Source organism: Cornus florida, unplaced genomic scaffold (assembly GCF_030987335.1).
Source record: "Cornus florida cultivar Cherokee Brave unplaced genomic scaffold, ASM3098733v1 CherokeeBrave_3.0.0_Hap2_Chr05, whole genome shotgun sequence".
In the NCBI taxonomy this organism is placed as follows: Eukaryota; Viridiplantae; Streptophyta; class Magnoliopsida; order Cornales; family Cornaceae; genus Cornus; species Cornus florida.
In genome coordinates, this window is record NW_026775575.1 from 99,679,119 (window position 1) to 99,706,265 (window position 27,147).

The window sequence follows — 27,147 nt, forward strand, 5'->3', positions numbered from 1 at the left end:
TAGAATTCTCGCTGTTGTGAATTTTTCCGAAAAAAAATTCGGTATAAAACACGTGAAAATTTACTTTCTCGCAAAACTTAGCCATTTTATATCTTAGTTTCCTCTCGCGCCCTTGTCAGTTGTTTCTCCCCCATTTACTTCACTTTCTTAATTTCTCCATGTTTCTCTCCTTAGATTCAATTTCCTTCTATAAATTGATATGATCCTAATTTTATTATTTATATTTTTATATATGCATATAAAATTAATTTATTATTATTATTATTATTTTGGGTTCTATAATTAATAGTGATTGAGATCAAGTAGTATACATGTTTTTTTTACTGCTGGTGTTGTAGGCGATTGGGATTCTTAGTTTGATTGGAAACTTATGTTCTCCAGATTTGGGTTTTACAATTGTTGTGTCTACAATTTAGATATTAATAAAAATAATTATATTATTATTTTTAATAATATATTATTTTATTTTATTTTATTTTATTTTATTTTGTTAAAAATGGATTTAAACAATTAGGTATAAAGTGGTTCATCAAACACAAATTTATTTTATTTTAAAATATTTAAACCTAAGGATAGTTTTGGTAATAGAATCATTTTCTTTTCATTTTCATCCTATCCAAACTAATAAAGTAATATTTTTTCACAATTTTCTTGAAAAATTTTACTCCTAACCGAACGCACACTGGAAACTTGATTTTATTTTCCTTTATTTCACTTTTCATTTTATATCATAAATTTCTATCCAACCAAACGAACCCTTAGGATAATGAAAATTATCTTACGATCGTGTTGTATTAAATATTTACATGTAAGTCTCCCAACTATCAAATATTCATGATTAAAAATATAATTTCATCGAAAAATATAAAGTACGACGATCAAAATAATATCTCAGGGACACGATAGAGACATTGCCAACAAGCAGTGGTGGATCCAAGGGGGGGCTTGGGTGGGCTTGAGTCCCCCCTAAAAAATAAAAAATAAAAATAAATTAGTATAGGTATATTTAGCCCAATGTTTTAAAAAATAAAAAAATAGTAGTAGTATTATCCCCCTAATTTTAATCCATACAAACAAGCACAATATCTGAGCCACAATTTTAAAACAAAGGTCCAACCAAATAGCCCAAGCCATAAACAATCACTAAGCAGAACTCCTAAAATCTTAATCTTGCACAAATCAGAAAGCTCAATCATTCTATTCCTATAAAGTCTAACCCTATAATTTCTAAAATTTTCCATCTCTTTAATCTTTTGATCTCCAATTCCCCCTGGTTTAATATTAGCTCTCCCCAGGGGCGGAGCCAGGAATTTGTTTCGGGGAGGGGGGGGGGGGGTGCCATATTAAAGATGATAAATTATATTTTTTTAAAACGAAAAGTGATGCAAGACAATAAATCAAAAAATAAAATTGTACTAATGGTGGAATAATAGCATTTAATAATTTGAAAAATAATTATTTAAAAAAAATAGGAACATAAAAATACTGACCTTAAGGCAACAAATTTAATTACCAAACTTTGAGGAGAAAAAAAAAATAGTTTGAATAAAGGAATGCAACTTTTTTTAAAAGAGAATATAAAGAAGAAGAAGAAGAAGAGGAGGAGGAGGAGTAAGAATGAAAAGAAAGGAAAAATTAAAGATATTTTTTAAAAATAATTATTTTAGTGGGCATTTTTGTAAAATTTGATAAATTATAGGCCTATTTGCAATAAAAATTAATTGGCCCAAGGGTAAATAATTATTTCGGGGGCATTTTTCAAATTTTTATAAATTATTGGCCTATGTGTAATAAAAATTAACGGCCATTTTCTTAAAATAAATTATTTCAGAGGGGCATTTTGAAAACTTTTATAAATTATAAGCCATTTTGTAATTAAAACTAATGGGCCAACATGGGCTCAGGGGGAACATGAGCCCCCCAGATCTATGCTGGCTTCGCCCCTGGCTCTCCCTATTAACAATTTCTGAATTCGTCCTCGCCAACAATCACTAGTAGGGTACAGCACTTATAATGTCACTTTCTTGACAAAGTAAGCTTCGGTGTTAGAGAAGTGACAGTGACCAAAGAATTTACGTTGGGTTTTTATTTAAAGTGGTGTTGATGAAAACCTACCTAACCGTGTAGATAATGGGGTAAATTTGACCCAGTCTCGATGCTATAATAAACAAGTTTGAGGATGAGCTTCAAGTTAGTGGGCTTTAATATGTATTTTGGCCCAAGTTGTAGTTTGCAAACTGCCATAATCAGTTTGCTATTACAGTACTACGTAAAAAAGGATACAAAAATTTTGGCCCAAGTATGAGCTGTGTTATGTTTTCTTACATAAAAAAAAATGATACAAAATGTGGGCCCGTATTTTCGGCCCAATTTATATTTTGCAAATAGCCATAATCAGTTTCCTATTACAGTACTACATAAAAAAAAATGGTACTAGTACAATTTTTTTGGCCCATTTTATGAGTTGTGTTATATTTTCTTCCCTCTATTGAGGTTACACAATACATGTCCAGAAGGACCATCCAGGTCAGAGAAAATTTTAGATGGTCCGGGAGTACCGGCCAATCACCATTGAACACATATGTAAACAGTTGAAAAAATTGTTACATATTTATCACACAATTGCTTGGTGAATGGCCGGAGAGACCAATGGTCCGGAACCATGTAATAAGTGTCTGGGCATGAGAAGGAGGATTGGGAATGAGACATGTGAAAAGGAAATGATAAAAAGGAGAAAGAAAACTAGTATTACGGCTGTGTTTGTCTTAAAAAGAAGTCATTTTCTTTGGAAAAAAGATGGCAACGGCACACATGAGATATCAAAAGTCAGTGCAATGAACTTAATTGCCTTGCTCTTCTTGTACAAATGACTAAATCATCAGTATCCAATTCCATGAAAAAATGTCCTCTAGCTTGAGGAGAAGATCTGGAAATATTTTCCCACTACTCTAAGTTGATAAAATGTTCAAAGAACAAAAAAAAATCATCTCAAACATTCATGATTGGTGTTTTTGGAGTCTAAGCCGCAGTATTTAGAGGATCACTACTTTGCAATACGGATCCAACAACAACATACATGCAAGTTCCCTTTATTTTGAGTAAAATATATTTACTTTTTCAAGTAAAATATATATATATATATTTATCCTTTAGTGTTTGGCAAAAAGTCTAAATAGAGATTGAGGTGGAGTCAATTAGGTAGAATACGTAAAATAATTTATCAAAAATTAATAAAATAGTAATATTCTTGAAGAGGAGGGGGGGGGGGGGGGGTGTTCTTGGACGAGTCCTGTGATTCTCTTGGACGAGTCCTGTTCCATCTTGTGTTGTGTTTGGTAGTGAGATTTAAGCCGCCAGCTGAGAAATTGAGTGGTATGAGCTAAGCTTGTCATTATCTTATTGAGTGGTATGAGCTAAGCTTGTCATTATCTTTGAAGTTGGTGAGGGGCACAGTTTGAATAACTTTTCTAGAGAGAGAGAACTTTTATAGAGAGAGAGAGAGAGAGAAAGAAAGAGGTGGTGCCTTTTTGGGTTCTTCACACGTTGGAGGAATTTCTTTGGCCCAAAAAGACCTAGGGCGACTTTAGCATTTGACTGCTTCTGGGACATTCCCAGTGCTCTGGCGTTTGCTTTGTACCGTAAGAAACAAAAAAAATTAGTTGGAAAGGGAAAAAAAAAAAAAATTGGATGAAAGAAAAATAATATGTCCTTTCATTTTTTTTTTTAAAATTTATTGTGTTAGTTAAGAAAAAAAAAAGTTTTAAATTGTTTTTATCATTATGTCTTTAATTATTTATAATATTATAATTTATAAAAAATAATATTATAATTTAAAAATTATATAATTTAAGATAATATTGTAATTCAAAACTTTCATAATAACACTATTTATATTCTAAACATGTAAATTTATTCCTTTATTCTTATTTTTTGTCCAATATTAGACATATTAGACATATTTGATTATGAACGGCCCTCTAATTAAAGTTTACAACAATTAAGATTCACTTAATCAAGCCACAAAAACACAATGCCCTTTTCTATGTATTACCATTGAAGTTTCTTGTAAAGGCATAACAAGAAACACAAAAGTACAAAGCAAATTACTATAACACTTTTATGTCGATATGGACCATTGTACTACAAAACCTGAGTGGTGGAGGAGACAAGAGAAATAAACAATTATTAATTATTTGCATTAAAGAAGCACTAAGTGCCACACGTCATAAAAAGTGTTGAACACAATAACTGAGGAATATTAGAAATAAATAAATTCAAGGTTTAGTAAACCATAAGCCACCATTGATCACTATTAAGTGAATGTCAAAGGTTCAATTTCAATCCCACATAACCACTTAAAAAAAAAAAAACACACACACACACACTCACAAAGCAACTCATACAATACATTCCACCGTTTCCATATTCATTGTGACTGAAAAATAAAAAATACAAAACAAAATAATAATCCCGTGTACTGAACTTATCCTATTCAAGTTTTTCTTTGCATAACACACACACTAACTCTCTCCTTTTGTGGCTTTAATCAAAGTTTTCATCATACAAATTCCTTGTCTGCTATGTGGACAGTTCAAAAGTATATCAGGTCGGCAATTCTATTTAATAGTCATAGACAAAACCCGTGCACATGTTTGTGATATGATTAGCACTTTAGTATTTGACAATTTGTGACCAAATTATTGATTTTTTTATGTGGAAGAAGATAAATTTTTTTATGAACCAAGAAGTACCCTTTTCTTGGATCGAACAAAAGGTAGCAAGTTGACACCTTTCTCAATCAATTATTATTTACTTTAATTTTATTATAACATTCTCTTTTTCTGAAAAAAATATTAAAAATAGTGATACTTAAACCTAAAGTTACAGTTTTAAACTTTTGATTGATTATTTTATACAAAATACAAGTGGAAAATATCGAATATAAAATAGTAAGTTTGACAAATTTAAAAATTACTTTTCAAATACTATGAGTTTGCTTAGTTTGTAACTCTGAAAAAATATAAAAAAAAAATTCTACTTGGTTCAGCTTTCTGAAACTGTTTTTTAAAAACTCAATTATAAAAAAATTTGTTTTCAAATAAATTTGCCTTTTACAATTTTCTAAAAATAATTTTATATTCTTTAAATTCTTGAGAATTATTTTCATCACGAATCAAGTAAGTTTTAACTATTTTTATTACAAACGGTGTAAGTCCTCATATTTTTCTGGTACATTCATGATAAAAAAAATTAGTGACCAATCATGGCATAATGTATGGGTAGCTGTGCTATGATGGGATGTTGAAGTTGTGTTTAGTATTAATTCTCTGCATTTTGTCCTTGGTCAAAAGTGGGATATTGGAACCATTCTCAGTTGGGTTACTGATAATAAATTTAATTAGCACTTTCATTTATGCTTTAAGTGGGTTAATTGGATCTCTCTCTCTCTCACACACCCACACACACACACAGAGGTTTGCGAATTGCAGGTGGAGCTGTTGATGAATCATGGAATTTGGGACCAAGAAAAGCAAATGAGATGCTGTGAGTGGACGATATTCGCTCATTGCAACCCTTTTAAAGCTTTTTTTAGCGCTCTTATGAGACGCTCATTGTTTTCTTTTAGTTTTCACTGCGGTCAATATTAGTGATTTATGCTGTGTTCTATAAGAAAGAAAAAAATTAGATGGAAGAGAAAGAAGAAGGGAAAGAAGAAGAGATTGTGTATTTTATTTTTTTTGTTAGGTTAGATAGAAGAGAAGATAAAAAGTTTATAATTTACTATGTTGGTTTAGGGAGAATGAAAGATAAAATTTTAATTATTTTATCATTATATTCAATAATATTTATATAATTGTGATTTATAAAAATTTAAAAAGGAGAAAGAATAACTAATCCTTTTTATTTTCCTTTTTTTCCTTGCATCATTTCTACCTAATAAAGGTAGTTCCTTCCTTCCTAATTTTCTCTCCACACCTCTTCCTTCCTTTCTACCGAACACAACACATTATGCTTTGTTTGTTTGAATGTAAAATATTTAATAGAAAATATATATTTTTTATTTTTTTAGTATTGGGTTGTTATAAAATATTTACAAATACAAAAATAGTAAAATCTAATAAAAACAATTTATCTAAGGCAAATTATTTTATACATCCACTCAATGAATTCGATACCAACATTTGCCAAACACAAAGAAACAAAAATTTAAAAAATATTTCAGATGAAAAAAGAAAACATGGCCGGCGAATTCAACCCCAACCTTTGTCGAACACAAAAAAATAAAAAATAAAAAAAATATTTTTCGTCAAAGTAAACGAAATTTTAGTGTTCTAACATTTTATTTGAGTTGGGAACCTTTGCCGTGTGTTGTAATATGTTTTTTAAGTTTGAAGTCCTTTGAATGCAATAAAGGTGTCGCACGTGGCAGAACATGAAAGCTTGGATCCATTTCCATTGCTTGAATCTCTCAATCTCAATGAGTTGGTTTCATAGCTACTAGTGTCTATGGAATTGATTTTCTACTAAAAATTAGAGTGAACACAATTGATAGTTGTTAGCATAGACAATGTCTTCTTGTTAGCTAAAGCGTTTGTGACCATTAAAACTTCAAGTTCTCTGCCCCAAGCCATTATCAGTATAATAATGATGGATTTGACACCACCAAAAACGGTTGAAACTGAAAAAGAATTATATATAAATTATCCTATAGCCTCGGAAATTATTTGACTCAACTTTGATGGGAAAATGAATTAGGTCCCACAATTGTGTGTCTTTGCTGTTAATTCTCCTTGCCTAATTTGGGACCAACCTGTCTAATTAAATGGGAAAAAATATGTTCAACCAAGGAAACCACTCATGCTTCTCTACTGTTCAAAAATATGGTAAACATCTATTTTCTTTATAAAAAAAAAAAAAAAAAACCAATTAAAACTATCGGAATTTCAAAGGGTAACATTACTATAAAGATTCTTATCTTACTACTATGAGATCCAGAATTTTATTTCCTTGAAATCACCTCTGAGAAAAGGAAAAAAACAAAAAATTCTATAGTTGAAGCATAACTCTTGTTGCAACGTGACGCCAACACCAGCTGCCACATGTAGCGCCTCCTTTGGTCTTTAATTGATGCACTGATGAGGAATACAACTTTAACTTTGCCACTACGGAACAAAAAGACTCCAAGCACATTTTCTATAACTTTTCTGTTTTGCATATTTAAGGCCAAAAGCAACTTAAGTCATGTCAAGGGCGGATTGTTCAATTTTAAAATTTCTCAATAATTATGCTTTTTTTTTATTTTTTTTATTTTTTTGGAGATAAATTGCATTGACACCTGTTGAGGTTTTGGTCAATGTCATTTAGAGACATGTCAACGACTTTATTAACAATGACACTCCATATGATTTCAAATGTCATATTTACCCATACTTATTTAATTCAATTAATTTATAAAATATCAGTCATATTAATTGATGAAATTACACTCATCATTTATAATCTTTCTCTACCAATTTTTAACCTTTTTATTTTTATTTTTTTATACCTAGCCGCTGACACTCCCTCTCTCTCTCTCTCTCTCTTCCCGATCTCAGACATGACTGTTATTATTACTATTTTTTTCCTGCTATGGTGGGTCTGGGCTGGCCTTGGCTGTTATTAAATTTTTTTTTTTTAATTTGGTGGTGGTTGTTGTTGTATGTATTGTTTGCGTGGGGTTACGGTGGTGTCTAGATTATCATAGTGTTTTAATTTTTAATTTTTATTTTTTCTATTGTTGTGGTGGTGGTTTTCGTAGCGTCTGGGTGTGTTGGTGGTGTTGTCTTGGTGTGGTGGTGGTTTTGGTGGCGTTTGGGACGTATAAGTATGAGTTAGCCATAACTGTTTTCAAATTTTTTTTTTTCCTACTATGGTGTTTGGGTGTGGTGGTGGTGTCGGTGGTGCACAGTTATTTGGCTATTTCAAACAAAATTCATTTTTCATTTTATTTTTTATTATTTATTTTTATATTGTGGTAGTGGTGGTTATGGTGGTATAAATATTGTTAAATATAAACTATATGATATATCTATATGTATAAAAGAAATGAAGAGGTTACTTTGATCTATTAAATTTAGTTAGGAGGTTAAATTTGTAATTTAATGATTTAAATTGAATTATTGACAAGCCAAATGGTTAAAAGGTAATTTCATATGATTTCAGAGGTCTAGAGGGGAGTGTCAATGCACATATTTAAAACCTTAGGGGTGTTAGTGTAAAAAAAGCCATTGACCATCCGCTGAGTGGTATTGAAAAAAATCTCAGGAGTGTCAATGTAATTTACCCTTTAAAAAAAAAAAAGGGATTTTTTTTCTATTTTAAAACAAATTTCAATATGAAAAGTTTGAACCTCAAAATTTTATGTATCTTACCTGCATTTGTAACTTTTGACTTATTAAGAGATTTTGACTCCCTCGCTAGTCAAAAGAAGATGTGGTAATTTCAAAATTTTAATGCCTATGAAAAATTATAGGTAAATTACATATATTTCAAGAGGTTTGAACAAATTGTATATGGATAGACTAATAGACGTTTATTACTTGACTCCCGTGGGCTACATTCTTTGACCACAAATAGGCCTAAATAGTTGTAAAATGTCCTAAACATTCAAATTTAAGAATGCCTTTTCTATAATGAAAACAAATCCTTGCTTAGATTACTCCAAACAAAAAATTTCAGATTACATTAGGTCATTCTAACACACGAAAACGTTAAAATTTAAGTTCTTCCATGGTCTCATAGTACTCTCACTTTCTGCTAGGGAAATGAGTGAAAACAAACCAAACATCACTGTTGCAAACATGACATAAGTAACATGGCATGGAATTGTTATTGATTACAATATATATATACAGTGCTAGAAATAATAAAAAGAAATACAAGAAAATGCACATGATGCCCATAACCAGATTTCAGAGTAGGATGCTAGCCTACACCTAACAGAATGCAATTTCAACACCTGCCATGCAATTGATTTATTTAGCCGAGCCTTCTGAATTTCTTAACAATCCTAAGAAAGTTTCTGCATAATAGCTTCAATTTTGATAGCTATAGTGCTGAAACAGGGTTGGATCAGAACTGTTGAAATATGCTCCTCCTCTCACTCCTACTTCATTCTCTTCCACATTGAACCCATCAAGCTACAAATGGTAACCAAAATCAAAATCAAAATCAAATTTTTTTCTTATATATTTGTATTTTTTACATAACCCATATTTTTCTTTTCCTTTTTTCCTTTTTGAATTATAATAATTGTTGAATTGTAAATAAGAGAAATGCTTTAGGCCCTGTTTGGCAAATGCTTCTACTTCATGTATTTTTGCTTCTGCCAATATACTAATCAAAAGCACGAAGCGTGTTTAATAACATTTGCTACGATTTGAATATAAAACAAAGCACTTCCAAAAAAAGTGTCAAAATTGAAAGCTTTTAATGCTTCCGGTTGATTTCGCACGGTAGCAAAAGCACGGTTCAAAAAAAAAAAAAAAAAAAAAAATCTCTAAAATGACGTTTTTAATTAACCATTAATTTTTCAAACTAGCAATATTTTTTTTACTAAACATGTCTTCATATTTTTACATTAAAAAATCTTGTAACAAATATATGTTACAAAAAGAATTTTCAAATAGTATTAAACACGCTTCAAAGCAAAAACAAAATGCAATTGTGGTTACCAAACTGGCCTTAGACTGTCTACGAGACATCCATAGACTGTGGCGACAGTACAAAGCAACGCACTCAAAATAATCCAATAAGAGGTGCTTTTGAAGAAGTCACTAGTGACAAAATATTTTCTTATTACTGTAAAAGATTAGACAAGAATAAGTTAGCATAGTCATTGAAGTATAGAAGAGAGAATAATTACCCAGAGATCATCTTCTTCTTCACATTGATTCATATTTGCAGCTTTGGAAATCTCTCCAATTTCATCGCTTCGTGCAAATCTGCCACGAATCCTAATTCGACTGTCTGCTAGTGTTTTCCGGCATGCATACTTGTATCAACAAAAGAACAAAATGCCAACCAACATTCAAATTAATCATACACAATTAATTTTTTTTTTTGTACAATTGAAATGTAGAATTGAGATGTTGATTATGTTACCTTAATTGTCTTGTTGAAATTTCTATGGGTACGCTTTGCTCTGTATTTGTGAATCCTCTCTTTTCTCTCTTCTGCACTGTATCGTCGCACTTTGAAAATTTCTCCCACCATGAATGAGCTCTCTGAAGCTAAAGGACTCAATGACAACCTGTGGTTTGTTTTCATCTTCTGAAAAAGATAAAAGGTAACCACTATTTGATTGCATATGACAAAAACAAAGATAACAAGAAAACAAAACAGGGGAAACAGAGCTATATATTATATAAACTCAAATATATAATATAGAAGGCTATGTGGATGATGAACTAACTTGTAAATCTCCTGTGCTGCAAGCTTTTCTTATTTGTCCAGTGGCAAAACTGTTTTTAGGTGAGCTCATGACTTGAGGTTGAAAAATTGGAGAGTTGATGAGATTATCAAAGCCAGATTGATACAAAAACTCAGGTTTTCCATTAAAATAGTTGCTACTGAAGCTTCTCTGCATCATCTTCACTGCATTCTCAGGACTACCATAACTTTGAGGCTCAAAGGACTGATGATTACAAGAGGGTTGAAAACGCAATTGACATTCCTCTGTTTTGACCTCCAAAGCAGAGGACACTGTGAATGGATTTGCAGAATTCGAAGCATTTTTCAAATGGGTTGTTTGGCAGAGAGAGAGATTTTTCAATTGGTGACTTGGGGGAGAAGAAGAGAGGAAACCAGGGGTAATTTGGTCAAAACAATTGGTTTCATCAACTGGGTTTTGAAGGGTTGTGTTGTTATCAATTGTTTGAAGGACATCAATGGTTGAGCCAGAGAAAGGGGAGAAAGGATCAGAATAGAAAGAAGCATCAAATACAAAGAGTTCAGAAGCCATTGAAACCAACACTGAGATTGAAAAAGTACAAATGAAGCTTTATATTGCTTTCCCCCTTTTGGTGTTTTGTATTCAAAAGTTGGTTTTGGAGCAGTCCAAACACGAGTTAAAGTGAGGACGTTTTGGGTAGGTAGGTTTATTTAATCAAAACGACTGAGAACAAGAGAGGAAGATGACAAGAAACTCATTTATCTTCTCTCTGTTTGGTTGTTTATGCTCTCTCTCTCTCTCTGTCTGTAGAAGAGACCAATTTTATAACGGCTTCCTTCGGTGTGTTTGGTAGGGTTTATTTGGAGGGATAGGGAGAGAAAATAAACCATAGGATGGGATGGAAGTGTGTTTGGGTGGGTTAAGTGAAAGAGAGAAAAAAGATAGGGTGAGATAGGAAAAGATATTTATTACTTTCTATTCTCATTTGCTTTTTCTCTTAATTTGAGAAGATATGGAAAGAAATGATAGTAGAGTAAGTGACGAATACTTAATACAAAAAATACCATCTACAAATTAACATACAAATAAATTATTCCATTTATGTCCCAATTATTTAAAGAAATATTCTTCTTACAAAAGAAAAATAAACGAAGCCTAATTTTCCAAAAGGAAATATTTAAAATATATTGTTACGGAGCAATTAGCTTGGTCTGCAAATTTGTTTTCACCCATTATTTTTATTTTTTATTTTTCTTTTTTAAACATTCCAAAATATCCTAATGTGTGAAGCGGTTATGAAATGGTAAGACAGTAATTTAGTCCCTATTCTTTTTTTTCTTTTCTCTCTTCAAGAATAACTATTATTTTTTTTTTTTTTCTCCCCTATCTATCCGAATAGAAAATATTACTATCATTTTTTTTTTTTTATCTATCCAAATACACCCTTATAGGCCAGGGCACAATTAAAAACAAATGGAGATTGGTTGTAATGGGTCGGATGGCATCGGGAGACTAGTTGTGATAATGGGTTTGGATATTTGTCATATGACCCGTGGGCTTTTAGGTGGGGTTCCATGTGATTTTGCAGTCAGATTGGCCAGTCTATCCATCCCCCCTAATGGCGAGAGAATCCGAAAACAGTGGAGACATAAAACAGACTAAGCGCTCGAGTCTACTTGCAGGGACACAGGGAGTTAAAGGACGGGGGCATGTGCCTTTCTTGAATTTTCTTTCTCTCTTATATTTTATATATATATATTTTATAATAATATATATATTTTTTATAAAAATATAGAAAGTGTTCTCCTTAATTTCTTCATTTTTCTTAGAATCCTATATATATATATATATTTTTTTTTTCTTTCTCCTAAATTGTTTCTTTAATTCTTTATATTTTATATCTGTAAATTAATTTCATCACAAAAATATTACGATCTCTCTCTATATAAACATTGACTTATATATATATATACATTATGTGATAAATATATGTTATGCTATAAAATACTATACATTATATGATAAATATATGTTATGCTAATATATATATATACTCATAAACATTGACTTCTATACATATATATTATATGATAAATATATGTTATGATATAAAATACTATAATTTGCCTCCCTGAAGAAAAAAAAATTCTAACTCCGTCCTACTTGTAACAGATAGGTGCTCATAGGAACGGAGCCAAGAATTTGGTTTGGGGCATTGTAAACATAAGAGAGTAATTTTATTTTTTCCAATTAACATGACTGTTAACACACAACAAATCAAAAAGTAGAAGTGTAATAATCAAGATTCAAATATTATGTAAAATTTTTAACTAAAAAAACTTCAGGGTTATTTTAAATATATAGAATACAAATATTATAAAATTACGCGAGTAACAAAAGTATAAAAGGAGAATAAAAAGAAAAATTAAATGAGGGAACGTTGAAAGAGAAAAAATTAGTTAGTATTTGATTGAAGAAGGGTAATATATATATTTTATTTTATTTTTTTATTTGAATTAAATAAAAGGAATTAGAAGAAGAGAAGTAGGTGTAAAAGAGAGAAGAAAAATAAATTGAGAGAGTTTTCTAACAGGATAAATTTCAGGGTGCATTTCTTAATATTTTACAAATATATACAGTCAAAAAGTTAAAAGAATATGGTACACAGACAGACTTTCTTTGAGATTTAAGTAAATTACACACAGGTAGACCGTTTAATATTTATTACTTTAATCTCCGCTGACATTTGACATGTGTGTTCATTAACATTCTTAGCATTTTCTTTTTGGCAAACCTATTAGATCAAATTGATTATTTTGTCCTTCCATTGTGCAAAATGCAGTATTAATATTATTTTAATATAATGTATTATTAAGTTTTTAGACTCAAATTTTTTTTTTCGACCGCCGGCCAACTAGGGCTGATCACGGATTGGATCGGTTCGGTTTGGGAGGAAAGTTCAATGGATTGGTGAAATCTGAAACCGAACTGATCCGATCCGTGAGGACTTTCAATTCGAACCAAACTCGATCCGTAAAATAACGGATCGGATCGGTTCGGTTTACACGGATTAGGCTTTTCAAACAGCCCAATATGATTACACTTTATGTCTTATTAAAATATCAAATTAGTAATTAAAAACCTGTAACTAACTTTTTAACATATATCACCACAAATTTAAATTACCTAATAGCAAAATAGAATTGTAAATCATCCAAAAGTGAGAAGTCCTAAATAATAAATAAAAAAATAAAAATATAGTAAGTATATTGTATATACCAGTATATAGTGTTATATATATATATATATATATATATATATATATATATAATATTAATATATAATTAAGGTAATGAATCAGATTGGATCGGATCAGTTTTTTCATGACCCAATCTGTAACCACCTCCGAACCATAAGATATGAAAACCGAATCGAACCATACGAATCAAATTGGTTCGGACCGAATTAACGAATTATTCGCTCACTCCTACGGCCAACGGTTTTAAGAGAAGTCAAAATAACAATCATGTGTAATTAAATGGTATACTCAAGTGTAATTTATTCAAAATTCAGAAAAAAGTTAGTATAATTTATTAAAAAAAAAAAATTTATAACTTGTGAGACCCAGCTTAATGGGGCATGTAAAAGTCTTAATCGGCTCCATCCCACTCGAAATGGACGTGAGACGAGAGCCTCCAACGTTAGCCCACTCGTGCTATAAAAAAAAAAAAAAAAAACAAAAAAATGTGATCTTATTTACTGTATTTCATACTTCAGAAAATAATCTTCAAAATACAATTTAGTGAAATTGGAAACCTTATTACAAGAACATTGAAAATTAAACTCTATTTTCACATATATGAAAGTAAAAAAGAAAGAAAGAAAGTTGCACGATTTTTCATTGATTTTAAAAGACCATATTGCCCTTAATAGAGATTATGATTTTGTTCTTGAGATCAGACCTTTATATATTAGTATTACATACATGGAGCACAGCTCATATTATACCTGGTGTGACAGAGAAAGAAACGTGAGATGTGTTGTCATTTGTATTAATGTGCAAATTTTTATTTTTTTTATAAAAAATGTGATGTCACTTTATGTTACGGTTATTCAACTTTTTCCTCCCTTTCTTTTACTTCTATCTAATTTTCGACATAAAGATTGTAAGCTTATTAATCAGCCTTTTATTATCTCCCCAACTCTTCCTTGTACCAAATATTAAAGACCCATCCAAACTCTCTCACTTCCATTTTCTTCCTTTCCTCTTATCAAATAAAAACGGAATAGTTACAATTATCATTCTTATAAATTACGTAAGAACATGAATTTTCTCTCTAGTTTTAAATATAATATTGGCGTCCCTTCTGACTTTGGTCTGAGTAACATTGATTTCCCTTGTATAAAATTTGACACTCTTAACAACTGATAATATGTTCAAAATTGGATTAAAAACAATATTCTTAAAAAGCTTGAAAATGTTATTTTGTTCATATGTTGAAAAAATAAGTATAAAATGAGTATAATAATAAGTGAATAATGATTTAAGGGTTGAATTCGATAGACGTCGTGTGATGAGACCGATCATTCTTGTCACATAAATTAAGTTTGGTAACTACTGAATTCAGTTCTTAAACTGCTCATAATCATTTACCATGAAAGGGTGAAAGTCAACGGTGACAGGAAATGTCAATATTATTTTTGAAAGCACAAGTGAGGTTCATGTTATATAGGCAATTTACTAGAGAGTATGTGTAATTATCCCAATAAAAAATAAGCGTACTCACTAAAGTCGAGGGCAATTTGGTCATTGAAGATCAATAAATACTGTTTTACCATGCATATGTAATTATATAGTAAGAAAATTAATATATATATATATGACATAGCACGATCAATACATGCCTAAATACATAAATACATATATGTATATATATGTATATGTATATAGCTTTAGATAGAGAAATAAATTGATACGGAAAGAGAGGAGGGAGGGTGAGTACAAGGACAGTCGGCCCCAATGGCGCTGGTGAGATCGGTGTGCCAGACGTTGAGGTAGTTCTGGCGTTCCTGCATCTTTTCCAGCTGCTGCTCCGCCCCCATGCCGACAAGATTTTTCTGCTCGCAGACCTTCTGGATACGAAAACCTAGCTTCTCTCTTTCGAGAGAGACGAAGAAGAAGACGACGACAACGACAACGACAACGACCAGAGAGCCTCCTTTTGAAAATTAAATAATTGAATGACTATTATAAGCACTAGAAAAATATAAAGCCCTTCCGGAAGGCTTGGACTTTTATAAATAAGTGAGATTTTCACGTTCCGAACCAGCTAAGATAAGGAATGCTTTGAAGACGACGACGATCTCTGCAACTAATTATTTATTGGTGATTATTTTTAGTACCCACTCCTACATTTGCCTAAGCCACATTACAGATGCTTGTTTTCATTTTGGGGGTCTGTTTTAATGCATAAGGTAAAATCTGTCCTCTTATATATATGTATATATATTTAGGCGACTTCAATATTCAGGTTTAAGATTATTAGGGAGTGAATAAGAACTTTCAATTGAATTCATAAATCTATATTGCTCAGCAAGTACGAGCAATTCCCCTGTACTTAGTTGCAGAAATATTTGATAATATTGTTGCTAATAGGCTGATAGGTGTACTCTTATATGCAATGTTGCCTGTTCTACGACCAACCGAAGAGTTAAGAGTTTAGAAAGGGACTTGGGAAGCATGTTAGGGGAAAAATGCCAATGTCAATTCAGCAACAAAGCCAACAAAAAGTCAAATCAAGAAAAGAAAAAGCGGAGCCTTAATTCTCAATTACATGTGGTTGATTTCCTGATTTTATTTTTAATTTGATTTTAACTCTATGCAATTCTTGCTTTTGGGTTTTACTTTTGTACCTCGTGAGGTGTCTCTATGGATTTTGCTTTCCTTCCATCTCACACTGCAACTAATTTACCCTCTACTTCATTGCAGTGCCCCATGTGTGTCCTACTTGCTTCGGAAGCCAGCGCTTTATAATGACATGTCAAGGTAATTCATGCTATCTAATCTCGACTCTGGTAATGACTGACCTTATGTGTAACTATTTTTATCCACATCTGTCATAGGTATGTTTGCTGTGCTGGTTATATGTCCTGCAGTGGTCGATGTGGAGAAAGTCATTGTCCTGAATTGTGCCTTTGCAATAGTACTGAAAAAGGGTCGGATCAGTACTGAATTTTGCTGGTTATTTTGTTTTTTTTTTCTTTCAATTATTGATAGCTATAGTACTGAAAAAGGGTCGGATCAGTACTGAACTCTTCCACATTGAACCCATCAACCTACAAATGGTAACCAAAATCAAAATCAAAATATTTCATATATTTTTGTATATTTTAAATAACCCATATTTTTCTTTTCCTTTTTGAAGTATAATAATTGTTGTATTCTAAATAAGAGAAATGCTTTAGGCCCTGTTTGGCAATTGCTTCTACTTTGTGTTTTTTTTTGCTTCTACCAATGCACTTTAGCTAATCAAAAGCACGAAGCATGTTTAATAACATTTGGTGCGATTTGAATAGTACCAAAGCCCTTCCAAAAAAAGTGTCAAAATCGAAAGCAAATAATTGATACTTCCGGTAGCAAAAGCATGGTTCAAAAAAAAAAAAAAAAAAAAAACTCTAAAATGACATTTTTAATTAACTATTAATTTTTCAAACTTGCAATATTTGATTTATCAAACATGTTTTAATATTTTTACTTTAAAAAATCTTGCAATAAATATATGTTACCAAATAGGCTTTCAAATAGTATTGAATCCACTCTGAAGTAAAAACGCAGAGTAACTGTGGTTGCCAGGCCTTGACTGTCCACAAAGCATCCCTAGACTTTTCCGACAGTACAAAGCAACACTCTCAAAATAATCCAATAAGAGGTGCTTTGGATGAATCATTTGTGACAAAATATTTTCTTATTACTGTAAAAGATTAGACAATGATACGTTAGCATAGTCATTTAAGTATAGAAGAGAGAATAATTACCCAGAGATCATCTTCTTCTTCACATTGATTCATATTTGCAGCTTTGGAAACCTCTCCAATTTCATCGTTTCGTGCAAATCTGCCACGAATCCTAATTCGACTGTCTGCTAGTGTTTTCCGGCATGCATACTTGTATCAACAAAATAACAAAATGCCAACCAACATTCAGATTAATCATACACAATTAAAATTTTTTTTGTACAATTGAAATGTAAAATTGAGATGTTGATTATGTTACCTTAATTGTCTTGTTGAAATTTCTATGGGTACGCTTTGCTCTGTATTTGTGAATCCTCTCTTTCCTCTCTTTTGCACTGTATCGTCGCGCTTTGAAAATTTCTCCCACCATGATTGAGCTTTCTGCAGCTAAAGGACTCAATGACAACCTGTGGTTTGTTTTCATCTTCTGAAAAAGATGAAAGGTAACCACTATTTGATTGCATATGACAAAAACGAAGATAACAAGAAAACAAAAACAGGGGAAACAGAGCTATATATTATATAAACACAAATATATATATATAGAAGGCTATGTAGATGATGAACTAACTTGTAAATCTCCTGTGCTGCAAGCGTTTCTTATTTGTCCAGTGGCACAGCTGTTTTTAGGTGAGCTCAAGACTTGAGGTTGAAAAATTGGAGAGTTTATGAAATTATCAAAGCCAGATTGATACAAAAACTCAGGTTTTCCATCAACATAGTTGCTACTGAAGCTTCTCTGCATCATCTTTACTGCATTCTCAGGACCACCATAACTTTGAGGCTCAAAGGACTGATGATTATAAGAGGGTTGAAAACCCAATTGACATTCCTCTGCTTTGACCTCCAAAGCAGAGGACTCTGTGAATGGATTTGCAGAATTTGAAGCAATTTTCAAATGGGTTGCTTGGCAGAGAGTGAGATTTTCCACTTGGCGAGTTGGGGGAGAAGAAGAGAGGAAATCAAGGGTAATTTGGTTAAAACAATTGGTTAAATCAACTGGGTTTTGCAGGGTTGTGTTGTTGTTGTTGTCAATTGTTTGAAGGACATCAATGGTTGAGGCAGAGAAAGGAGAGAAAGGATCAGAATAGAAAGAAGCATCAAATACAAAGAGTTCAGAAGCCATTGAAAACAGCACTGAGATTGAAAAATAATAAATTAAGCTTTATATTGCTTTCCCCCTTTTGGTGTTTTGTATTTAAAAGTTGGTTTTGGAGCAGTCCAAACACGAGTGAAAGTGAGGACACTTTGGGTAGGTTTATTTATTAATCAAAACGATTGAGAACAAGAGAGGAAGACGACAAGAAACTCATTTCTCTTCTCTCTGTTTGGTTTTTTATGCTCTCTCTCTCTCTCTCTCTCTCTCTCAGTGTGTGTGTGTGTAGAACAGACCAATTTTATAACGGCCTCCTTAGGGTCCAGAGCTCAATTAAAAACAAATGGTTGTAACGGGTCGGATGGCATCCGGAGACTAGTTGTGATAATGGGTTGGATATTTGTCATATGACCCGTGGGCTTTTAGGTGGAGTTTCATGTGAATTTGCAGTCTGGCCTGTGTATGTATCCACCCTAACGGTGAGAGAATCCGATAACAATGGAGACATGAAACGGATTAAGTGTTTGAGTCTACTTGTAACGGGTGGGTGCTCATAAGAACAGTACTAAGAATTTGATTCAGCGAGCATAATAAACATAAGAAAGTAACCTTTTTTTTTCCTTTTTCTTTTTTTTTTTATTTTTTATTTCTTTTCAATTAACATGACCGTTACCACACAACAAACCAAAAAATATTACTATAATAATCAAGATTCAAATATTATGTAATTTTTTAACTAAAAAAATTTAGGATTATTTCAAATATATAGAATACTAATATTATAAAATTACACGAGTAACAAAAGTATAAAAGGAGAATAAAAATAAAAATAAAAATGAGAGAACATTGAAAGAGAATAAATTAGTATTTGATTGAAGAAGAGTAATATAATTTTTTTTTTTTTTTTTGAAGGAAATGAAAGGAATTAGAAAAAGATAAGTAGGTGTAAATGAGAAAAGAAAAATAAATTGAGAGATTTTTCTAAAAGGATAAATTTCAGGGTGCATTTCTTAATACTTTACAAATATATACCGTCAAAAAGTTAAAAGAATATGGAACACGAACTTCCTTTGGGATTTAGGCAAATTATGCACGAGTAGATCGTTTAATATTTATTACTTTAATCTTCACTGACATTTGGCATGTGTGTCCATTAACATCCTTAGCATTTTTTTTTTACGGCCGATTTGTTAGATAAAATTGAATATTTTATCCCTCCATTGTATGAAATACAGTATAAATATTATTATAATATAATGTATTATTAAGTTTTTACACTCCAATTTTTTTTTTTGACGGCCCGCCAATAGTTTTAGGAGAAGTTTGAATAATAACCGCAAAATGATATACTCGTGTGATTTGTTCAAAATTCAGAAAAAGTTAGTATAATTTATTAAAAAAAAAAAAAATTATAACTTGTTAGACCCAGCTTAAGTGGGCATGTAAAAGTCTTAATTGGCTCCATCCCACTCGAAATTGACGTTTGACAAGAGCTTCCAACATCGTGCTATTAAAAAAAAAAAAATTATTGTTACTTACTCGTACAAAAGGTTATCTTATTTACCGTATTTCATATGTACGGGGCTTCAGAAAATAAGTCTTTGAAAATACTACAATTTAGTGAAATTGGAAACCCTTTATTACAAAAACATTGAAAATTAAAGTCATTTTTCACGTATATGAAAATAATAAAAAAGAAAGACAGTTACACTATTTTTAATTGGTTGTAAAAGACTATATTGCCCTTAATAGAGATTATGATTTTGTTCTTGAGTGTACCTTTATCTATTAGCATTTACATACATGTAGCACAGCTCATATTATCATTCCTGGTGTGTGACAGAGAAAGAAACGTGAGATGGGTTGTCATTTGTATTAAAGTACAATTTTTTATAAAAAATATTATGACGCTTTATGTTACAGTTATTCAACTTTTTCCACCTTTTCTTTTACTTCTATCTAACTTTCGACATATAGATTGTAAACTGGAGCAAATGCTTATTAATCAGCCTTTTATCATCTCCCCAAACTCTTCCTTGTACCAAATAATAAATACCCATCCAAACTCTCTCACCTCCATTTTCTTCCCTTCCTCTTAACAAATAAAAACAGAATAATTACAATTATCATTCTTATAAATTACCTAATAATACGAATTTTCTCGCTAATTTTAAATATAATGTTGACGTCCCCTCTGAGGCTCTGACTTAGGTCTGAGTAACACTGACCTCCCCTATCATAATTTTGACACTCTTATCAGCTAATAACATGCTCAAAATTCGATTTAAAACTCGAGAATGTTCTTAAAAAAATTGAAAATGATATTTTGTTTGTAAGTTGAAATAATAAGTATAAAATGAGTATAATAATAATTGAATAATGAATTAAAGACTGTAATTACCATGACCTCATGTGATGGGACCCACCATTCTTCTCACAAAAATTAAGTTTAATAACTACCAAATTCGGTCCTTAAACTACTCATAATCATTTAGCATGTGAAAGTCAAAATTGATTGGGAATGTCAATGTTATTTTTGAACGCAAGAGTGAGGTCCATGTTATTTAGGCAATTTTCAGAGAAGGTAAGTGTAATTATCCTAATAAAAAATAAGCATACTCTTAAAGTTGACGGCAATTTGGTCATTGAAGATCAATAAATAGTGTTTTACCATGCATATGTAATTAATTTTCTTACTATTTTCATACATGTGTGCGCGCGCCAATGCGCGCGTGCGTGTTCATAGCTTGATAATTCCGCAAATGTAGCAGTGGGTACTAAAAATAATCCACCAATAAATAATTAGTTGCAGAGATCGTCGAAGTCGTCGTCGTCTTCAAAGTATTCCCTATCTTAGCTGGTTCGGAACGTGAAAATCTCACTTATTTATAAAAGTCCAACCCTTCCAGAAGGGCTTTATATTTTTCTAGTGCTTATAATAGTCATTCAATTATTTAATTTTCAAAAGGGGGCTCTCTGGTCGTTGTCGTTGTCGTCGTCTTCTTCTTCTTCGTCTTTCTCGAAAAAGAGAAGCTAGGTTTTCGTATCCAGTTCTGGTAACAGAAAAATCTTATCGCCATGGGGGCGGAGCAGCAGCTGGAAAAGATGCAGGAGCGCCAGAACTACCGCAACGTCTGGCACACCGATCTCACCAGCGCCATTGGGGCCGACTGTCCTTGTACTCACCCTCCCTCCTCTCTTTCCCCATCAATTTCTTCTCTATCTAAAGCTATATACATATACATATACATATACATACATACATACATATATGTATATATGTATGTATCTATGTATGTAGGCATGTATTGATCGTGCTATGTCATATATATATATATATTTATATATTAATTTTCTATGTATATATATTTTAATTTTCTTTCTTGATTCCCTGATCGGTTGATTTGTTTTGATTTACGTTTGTGCAGATTGCTGCTTAGCAGTGTGGTGGTAAGTCCTGTGATCTGTTACTTGAATTTTCTGTGCTTCTTAGATCTGATTTAAAGAATTCGTTTCTTATTTTATTTTTATTTTTTGTGGCATTAATTTGTTGATTTATGTGGTTCTTATTTGAAAAAATTGAGGTTCTAAACTAATTGATAACAGGGTTGATTTTCATTAATTCGATCTATTTCTCCAAACCCCGATACTGGTCTATTGTTTGATCGTGAATTTAGAACTATGGAATTGATCAATTGAATGATTTTTTGCTGATTAAATTATTGAATTTCCCTAACCTACATTACAGATGCTTGTTTTCATTTTGGGGGTCTGTTTTTATGTATAATGTAAAATCTGTCCTCTTTTATGTATGTGTGTGTATATATATATATAGGCAACTTCAATATTCAGGTTTAAGATTATTAGGAATGAATAAGAACTTTCAATTGATTTCATAAATCTATATTGCTCAGCAAGTATGAACAATTCCCCTGTACTTGTTGCAGAAATATTTACCAGTTGAAGTTTGTTGTTTTCTCTATTTGATATTAAATTTTCTTGTGGAAATGCAACATTGTTGCTAATAGGATGATAGATCTACTCTTATATGCAATGTTGCCCATTCTACGACTAACTGAAGAGTTAAGAGTTTAGAAAGGGACTTGGGAAGCATGTTAGGGGAAAAATGCCAATGTCAATTCAGCAACAAAGCCAACAAAAAGTCAAATCAAGAAAAGAAAAAAGGAGCCTTAATCCTCAATTACATGTGGTTGATTTCGTGATTTTATTTTTAATTTGATTTTAACTCTATGCAATTCTTGCTTTTGGGTTTTACTTTTGTACCTTGTGAGGTGTCTCTATGGATTTTGCTTTCCTTCCATCTCACACTGCAACTAAGTTACCCTCTACTTCATTGCAGTGCCCCATGTGTGTCCTACTTGCTTCGGAAGCGAGCGCTTTATAATGACATGTCAAGGTAATTCATGCTATCTAATCTCGAGTCTGGTAATGACTGACCTTATGTGTAACTATTTTTATCCACATCTGTCATAGGTATGTTTGCTGTGCTGGTTATATGCCCTGCAGTGGTCGATGTGGAGAAAGCCATTGTCCTGAATTGTGCCTTTGCACCGAGGTACAATAGTAATTCGAATTTGGTTTCCTGTGCTTCCTTTTCTAATTGTGTATATCATTCATCTCCAAAAGTTGTAGTTTAATTCCTACTCGCTGCTGGATATCTGCAATTCCCTATGTTTCCATCTATCCTATTCTTTTTTCTTTTTCTTTTTTTGGTTTCCTCTGCTTCCTTTTCTAATTGTGTGTAGACATCTGACTTAAATGAAGATTGAGGAAGAAATTAGCGCTCTACTACTAGATATCATATACTTTAATTGTCAGGAGGGAGGAGACTGAAAAATAAATAAATAAATAAATAAAAGACAAGAATATGGTTTTTCTGTTTAAGAGGCCACTCAGTGGGTTGTAGCATTTCCTCATCTCTGCAGATCACTTATTTGCTTTGAATGTCTTCCATCGTAGTAATTTTTCTTCACATATTACATTAATTTCTTATGATAAGCTGAATGAATTGAAATTTAGATTTTCCATAATAGGTTGGGCATCATTAGCTACCGAGAATGTCATCATCATCCTTGCCTTTATCCCATATTGATTGTGTAGGCCACATGTATTCTCCTTTTCGATTCTTTCCTTTATACACCATGTCTTCTCTTAATTTTAATTTTTTTAAGCTGTTTTCAATTACTTCATCCCATGTAAGCTTTGGTCAGCCTCTTTGGCTTCCAAGAATGTCCTCCAATTCATATCTAGAGCCAGAAAGTATGGCTGAAAACCTATATTTTTAATTTGAGCTATTTGAAAATTTGATATCTTTTCCATCAGAAGCAATTCTGTCATGATACTTATTAGTATACTTCCCGGTAGTTCCTTTAGGATTTTGCTTGCTCATGGATCCTTACAGTCCGATATCTGAGTCCCTCTCCTTGGAAGAGAACTCCATTCATTACGTCTCCTCATCTATGCTATCCATGAACACATGTCCTGGTGTCCAGATTGATGTCATTGTTGCTAGATGCTGAAAGAACCCGTATCAGACAACTACTACTAACAAAATTTAGGAGTAAATAGAAATTACAAATAATTCCAGAAAGCTATGTCTATTTGATTGGGACAGTCTGCGTTCTGATCTCCAGACTGAAACGCAACTTTCATGAAGGCAGGATAGAGCGAGAGAGAATATGTGATGGAGTGCACAAGCGTAGAGTTCACTACCACCACTACTTATGTGAAGTGAAAGGGAAGGGACAAAGGAATGCACAAATAAGGATCTTTGTTATGTTTCTCCAAATTTTGCAAGGAATGCACAAATGAGGATCTTTGTTATGTTTCTACTTCTGGTTTCTTCTCCATGTGTATCGTAGTAGAGTTACCTTCATGTTTCTATATAGCATTTTATAAAAGTAATTCTTTTTCACAGTAATTCCCTGTAAGTTCTTGACTAAGCATTTGCTGCCAGTTATGCTGTCTATATAGCATCCATCGTTGCTAGTATTTTAAAAAATAATCTTTTTGTGAATGAAACTCTAGGTGACTTACTGTGGCTACTGGGCAATTTTGCTGTTGCAGTAATGATACATATTTAGCAGGAGTTGTTGCGTCAGCCCATATTTTTGTCTCTGTTTCTTGCTCTGATTTGTGATCTTAGGCTTTTCTATGCTAGCTGTATCCCTAGAGAATGATTGCCTGTTTCCGAATGAATACCTCCTTATTGCTTTGTAAAAAAGACATTTTAGGAAATTGTCTTCCCTTGATAGCCATTTTACATGAAGGAAACGGATGCTTAAAATGATTCTAGGTTTGTAATTTACATATCCAAAGCCTATTCCTTCTGTTCTTATTTTTAATTGTTGGAGCTGTATAGAACACATTTTCCACTTGTTATCAACTCTCTTCTTATTTTGAAAATTTTCAGGTTTTCCTCTGCTTCGGAAATTCAGTAGCCTCAACACGATTTCTGTTGCAAGATGAGTTCAACATACAGACAACACAATGTGATAATTGCATTATTGTACTCTCTCTCTCTCTCTCTCTCTCAAATTCGTATCACGTCATATGCTTTTGGTTAAAACATTTCTTCCTTGTATCTAGGGTTTCATGGTCTGCCTACAACAAATTGCATGCATATTTTCCATAATTGCGTGCATTGTTGGAAGTGATGAACTTCGAGAGGCTTCTCAGATACTAAATTGTTTGGCAGATCTGGTTTATTGCTCGTAAGGCTTTCCTTCCCCAACTACTCACTCATTGTTAACACTGAGTTCAAGTAATTATAAAATATCCTTCTGATATACTGTTAATTTTTTTTGTTTGTGCAGAGTTTGTGCATGCATGCAGGTATGCAAGAGATAAATAATTTACTTTGCAAATCGGTAATTATAATAATATCAATTTAATTTCATGGGAAGTGCTTGACAAAGAATTCTATGCAAAAGAAATCCACTTGGACAAATGTTGCTAGACACTTTGTTATATTAAATGGAAACGGTTGTCATTTTATTTCTTGTGTTATGTACATACATATCATGTCATCAATACATAGGTTGATATTGATGTTAAGTATTGCAGACACAACACAAGGTCGAAATGGACAAACGTGATGGGAAGTTTGGGCCACAGCCGGCGATGGCAGTTCCCCCTGTCCAGCAGATGTCACGGCTTGATCAGCAATATCCTCCCGCTGTTGGATATGCTCCTCAACCTGCTTATGGACAGCCCTATGGTTATCCGCCCCCTGCTCAGGCTCAAGGCTACCCTCCAGCCGGTTATCCTCCTCCTGCTCAGGCTCAAGCCTACCCTCCAGCCGGTTATCCTCCCCCTGCCTATCAAAAGTGATCCTTCTGGTGTGTGGTACATTGTTTGCTAGAAAAAAAATCGTATTATACTTACCTGCGTATCAACAATTGTTGGCATGGCATGCTATTATATTGAACTTGGAGGAGTGGTATGGTGATTAGTTCTTGGTGTGTTTTAAATAATTGATTATAGATTGAAAACAAATTACTTGTCAAACATAGATATAACCCAAATATTATACCCTCTTATTTATTTACCTACAATGCGTGGCTCTATGTAAATCTGAATCTGTGCATAGCTTAGCATTCACTCATTTTGCAACTTCTGGTGTTAATAAGAGACTTGGAGCTCCTTCTGTGATTTCATTCAGTTTCTTATGCTTTGAACTCTGCAACTTTTTTTGCGAATCTTAAAAACAGTTTAATTTGATAGTTTCCAAAAATCACAAAAAAATTAGGAGTAAACCCTAATCACTAAAATAAGATAAATGCTAAATGTTAGTGAAATTCGAGCATGATTTGATCATTAACAAAAAAAAAAAAAAAAAAAAAAAAATGGTCAGCACAGAAAAATGCAAAACGAGATTCTAAAATGATGGTTTTTAAAAGTGTCACGAGTTGAGTTGGTAGTTGAAGATACAATATTCCGTTTCATCTCTCTCACTCTTACTTTCTCTCTCTCTCTCTCTCTTCTCCCTAGCTCCTTCCTTTACTTTCCACCCGTCATGGTCTATTTATAGGCCATGACCCTCTTTTGTAGTTAACCAATTACTTTGGGCTTATAGCCCAAAGTTCTCTTCCTTCTGGGCTGGGTCTTGTAATGGGCTTGACCTTCCTCGGTGGACCCCCCATGTTCGGCCCACTCCAGGGTGCTTTGACATGGATCATTTTTCAATCATTCGACCCGATCTCGTTTCCGCGATCCATATCCGGTCTATGCCACTTGCCGCATCCTCAACTGCCCCCATAATTACCCCTTATTGACTAGGGGGTAATTATTAGAGGCTGCTAATGATGACCTGACGGCTCGAGGAGATCGTGTGGGAGAATGGACGGTTAGATCTAAGGGTCGGCGCTTCGAGATTCAAAAAGACAACCCATCGCTTTCCTGACTCCTCGACTCCGGGACTTATCTCGTCTTTATAAGCTCCATCAACTCTCCATCGATCCTCTTTACCGTCTCCATCTCACCTTTTGCTGCTTGAATCTTCTCCGGCGATCTCTTGCGAAAGATCTTCCTTCCAGTGGCTTTGCAATACTTCTCTGCCGTTTTCACTTTCTAAGGTTAGTTT

At 32.6% G+C, this 27,147-nt stretch overlaps 3 protein-coding genes across 3 annotated transcripts; 1 reads left to right on the top strand and 2 right to left on the bottom strand.

Moving 5' to 3' along the window:
• Positions 1-8,704: 8,704 nt before the first annotated feature.
• Positions 8,705-11,209, bottom strand: LOC132310405 (uncharacterized). The gene is made up of 4 exons (XM_059808578.1): positions 10,454-11,209; positions 10,144-10,311; positions 9,905-10,033; positions 8,705-9,179 (listed from the first exon to the last, which is right to left on the bottom strand). Exons 1-4 carry the CDS (start codon positions 11,000-11,002, stop codon positions 9,075-9,077), a joined length of 951 nt encoding a protein of 316 aa, XP_059664561.1. The 5' UTR covers positions 11,003-11,209; the 3' UTR covers positions 8,705-9,074.
• Positions 11,210-17,229: 6,020 nt separating this feature from the next.
• LOC132309843 (uncharacterized) lies at positions 17,230-18,572 on the bottom strand. The gene is made up of 4 exons (XM_059808107.1): positions 18,018-18,572; positions 17,706-17,873; positions 17,468-17,596; positions 17,230-17,364 (listed from the first exon to the last, which is right to left on the bottom strand). The coding sequence occupies exons 1-4, from the start codon at positions 18,570-18,572 to the stop codon at positions 17,230-17,232; spliced, it is 987 nt and encodes a 328-aa protein (XP_059664090.1).
• A 2,752-nt stretch (positions 18,573-21,324) lies between these two features.
• On the top strand, positions 21,325-26,119 carry LOC132307940 (uncharacterized). Its single transcript, XM_059805842.1, has 8 exons — positions 21,325-21,720; positions 21,971-21,992; positions 22,903-22,959; positions 23,037-23,118; positions 24,976-25,071; positions 25,152-25,276; positions 25,379-25,397; positions 25,629-26,119. The coding sequence occupies exons 1-8, from the start codon at positions 21,621-21,623 to the stop codon at positions 25,893-25,895; spliced, it is 768 nt and encodes a 255-aa protein (XP_059661825.1). The 5' UTR covers positions 21,325-21,620; the 3' UTR covers positions 25,896-26,119.
• The last annotated feature ends 1,028 nt before the right edge of the window (positions 26,120-27,147 follow it).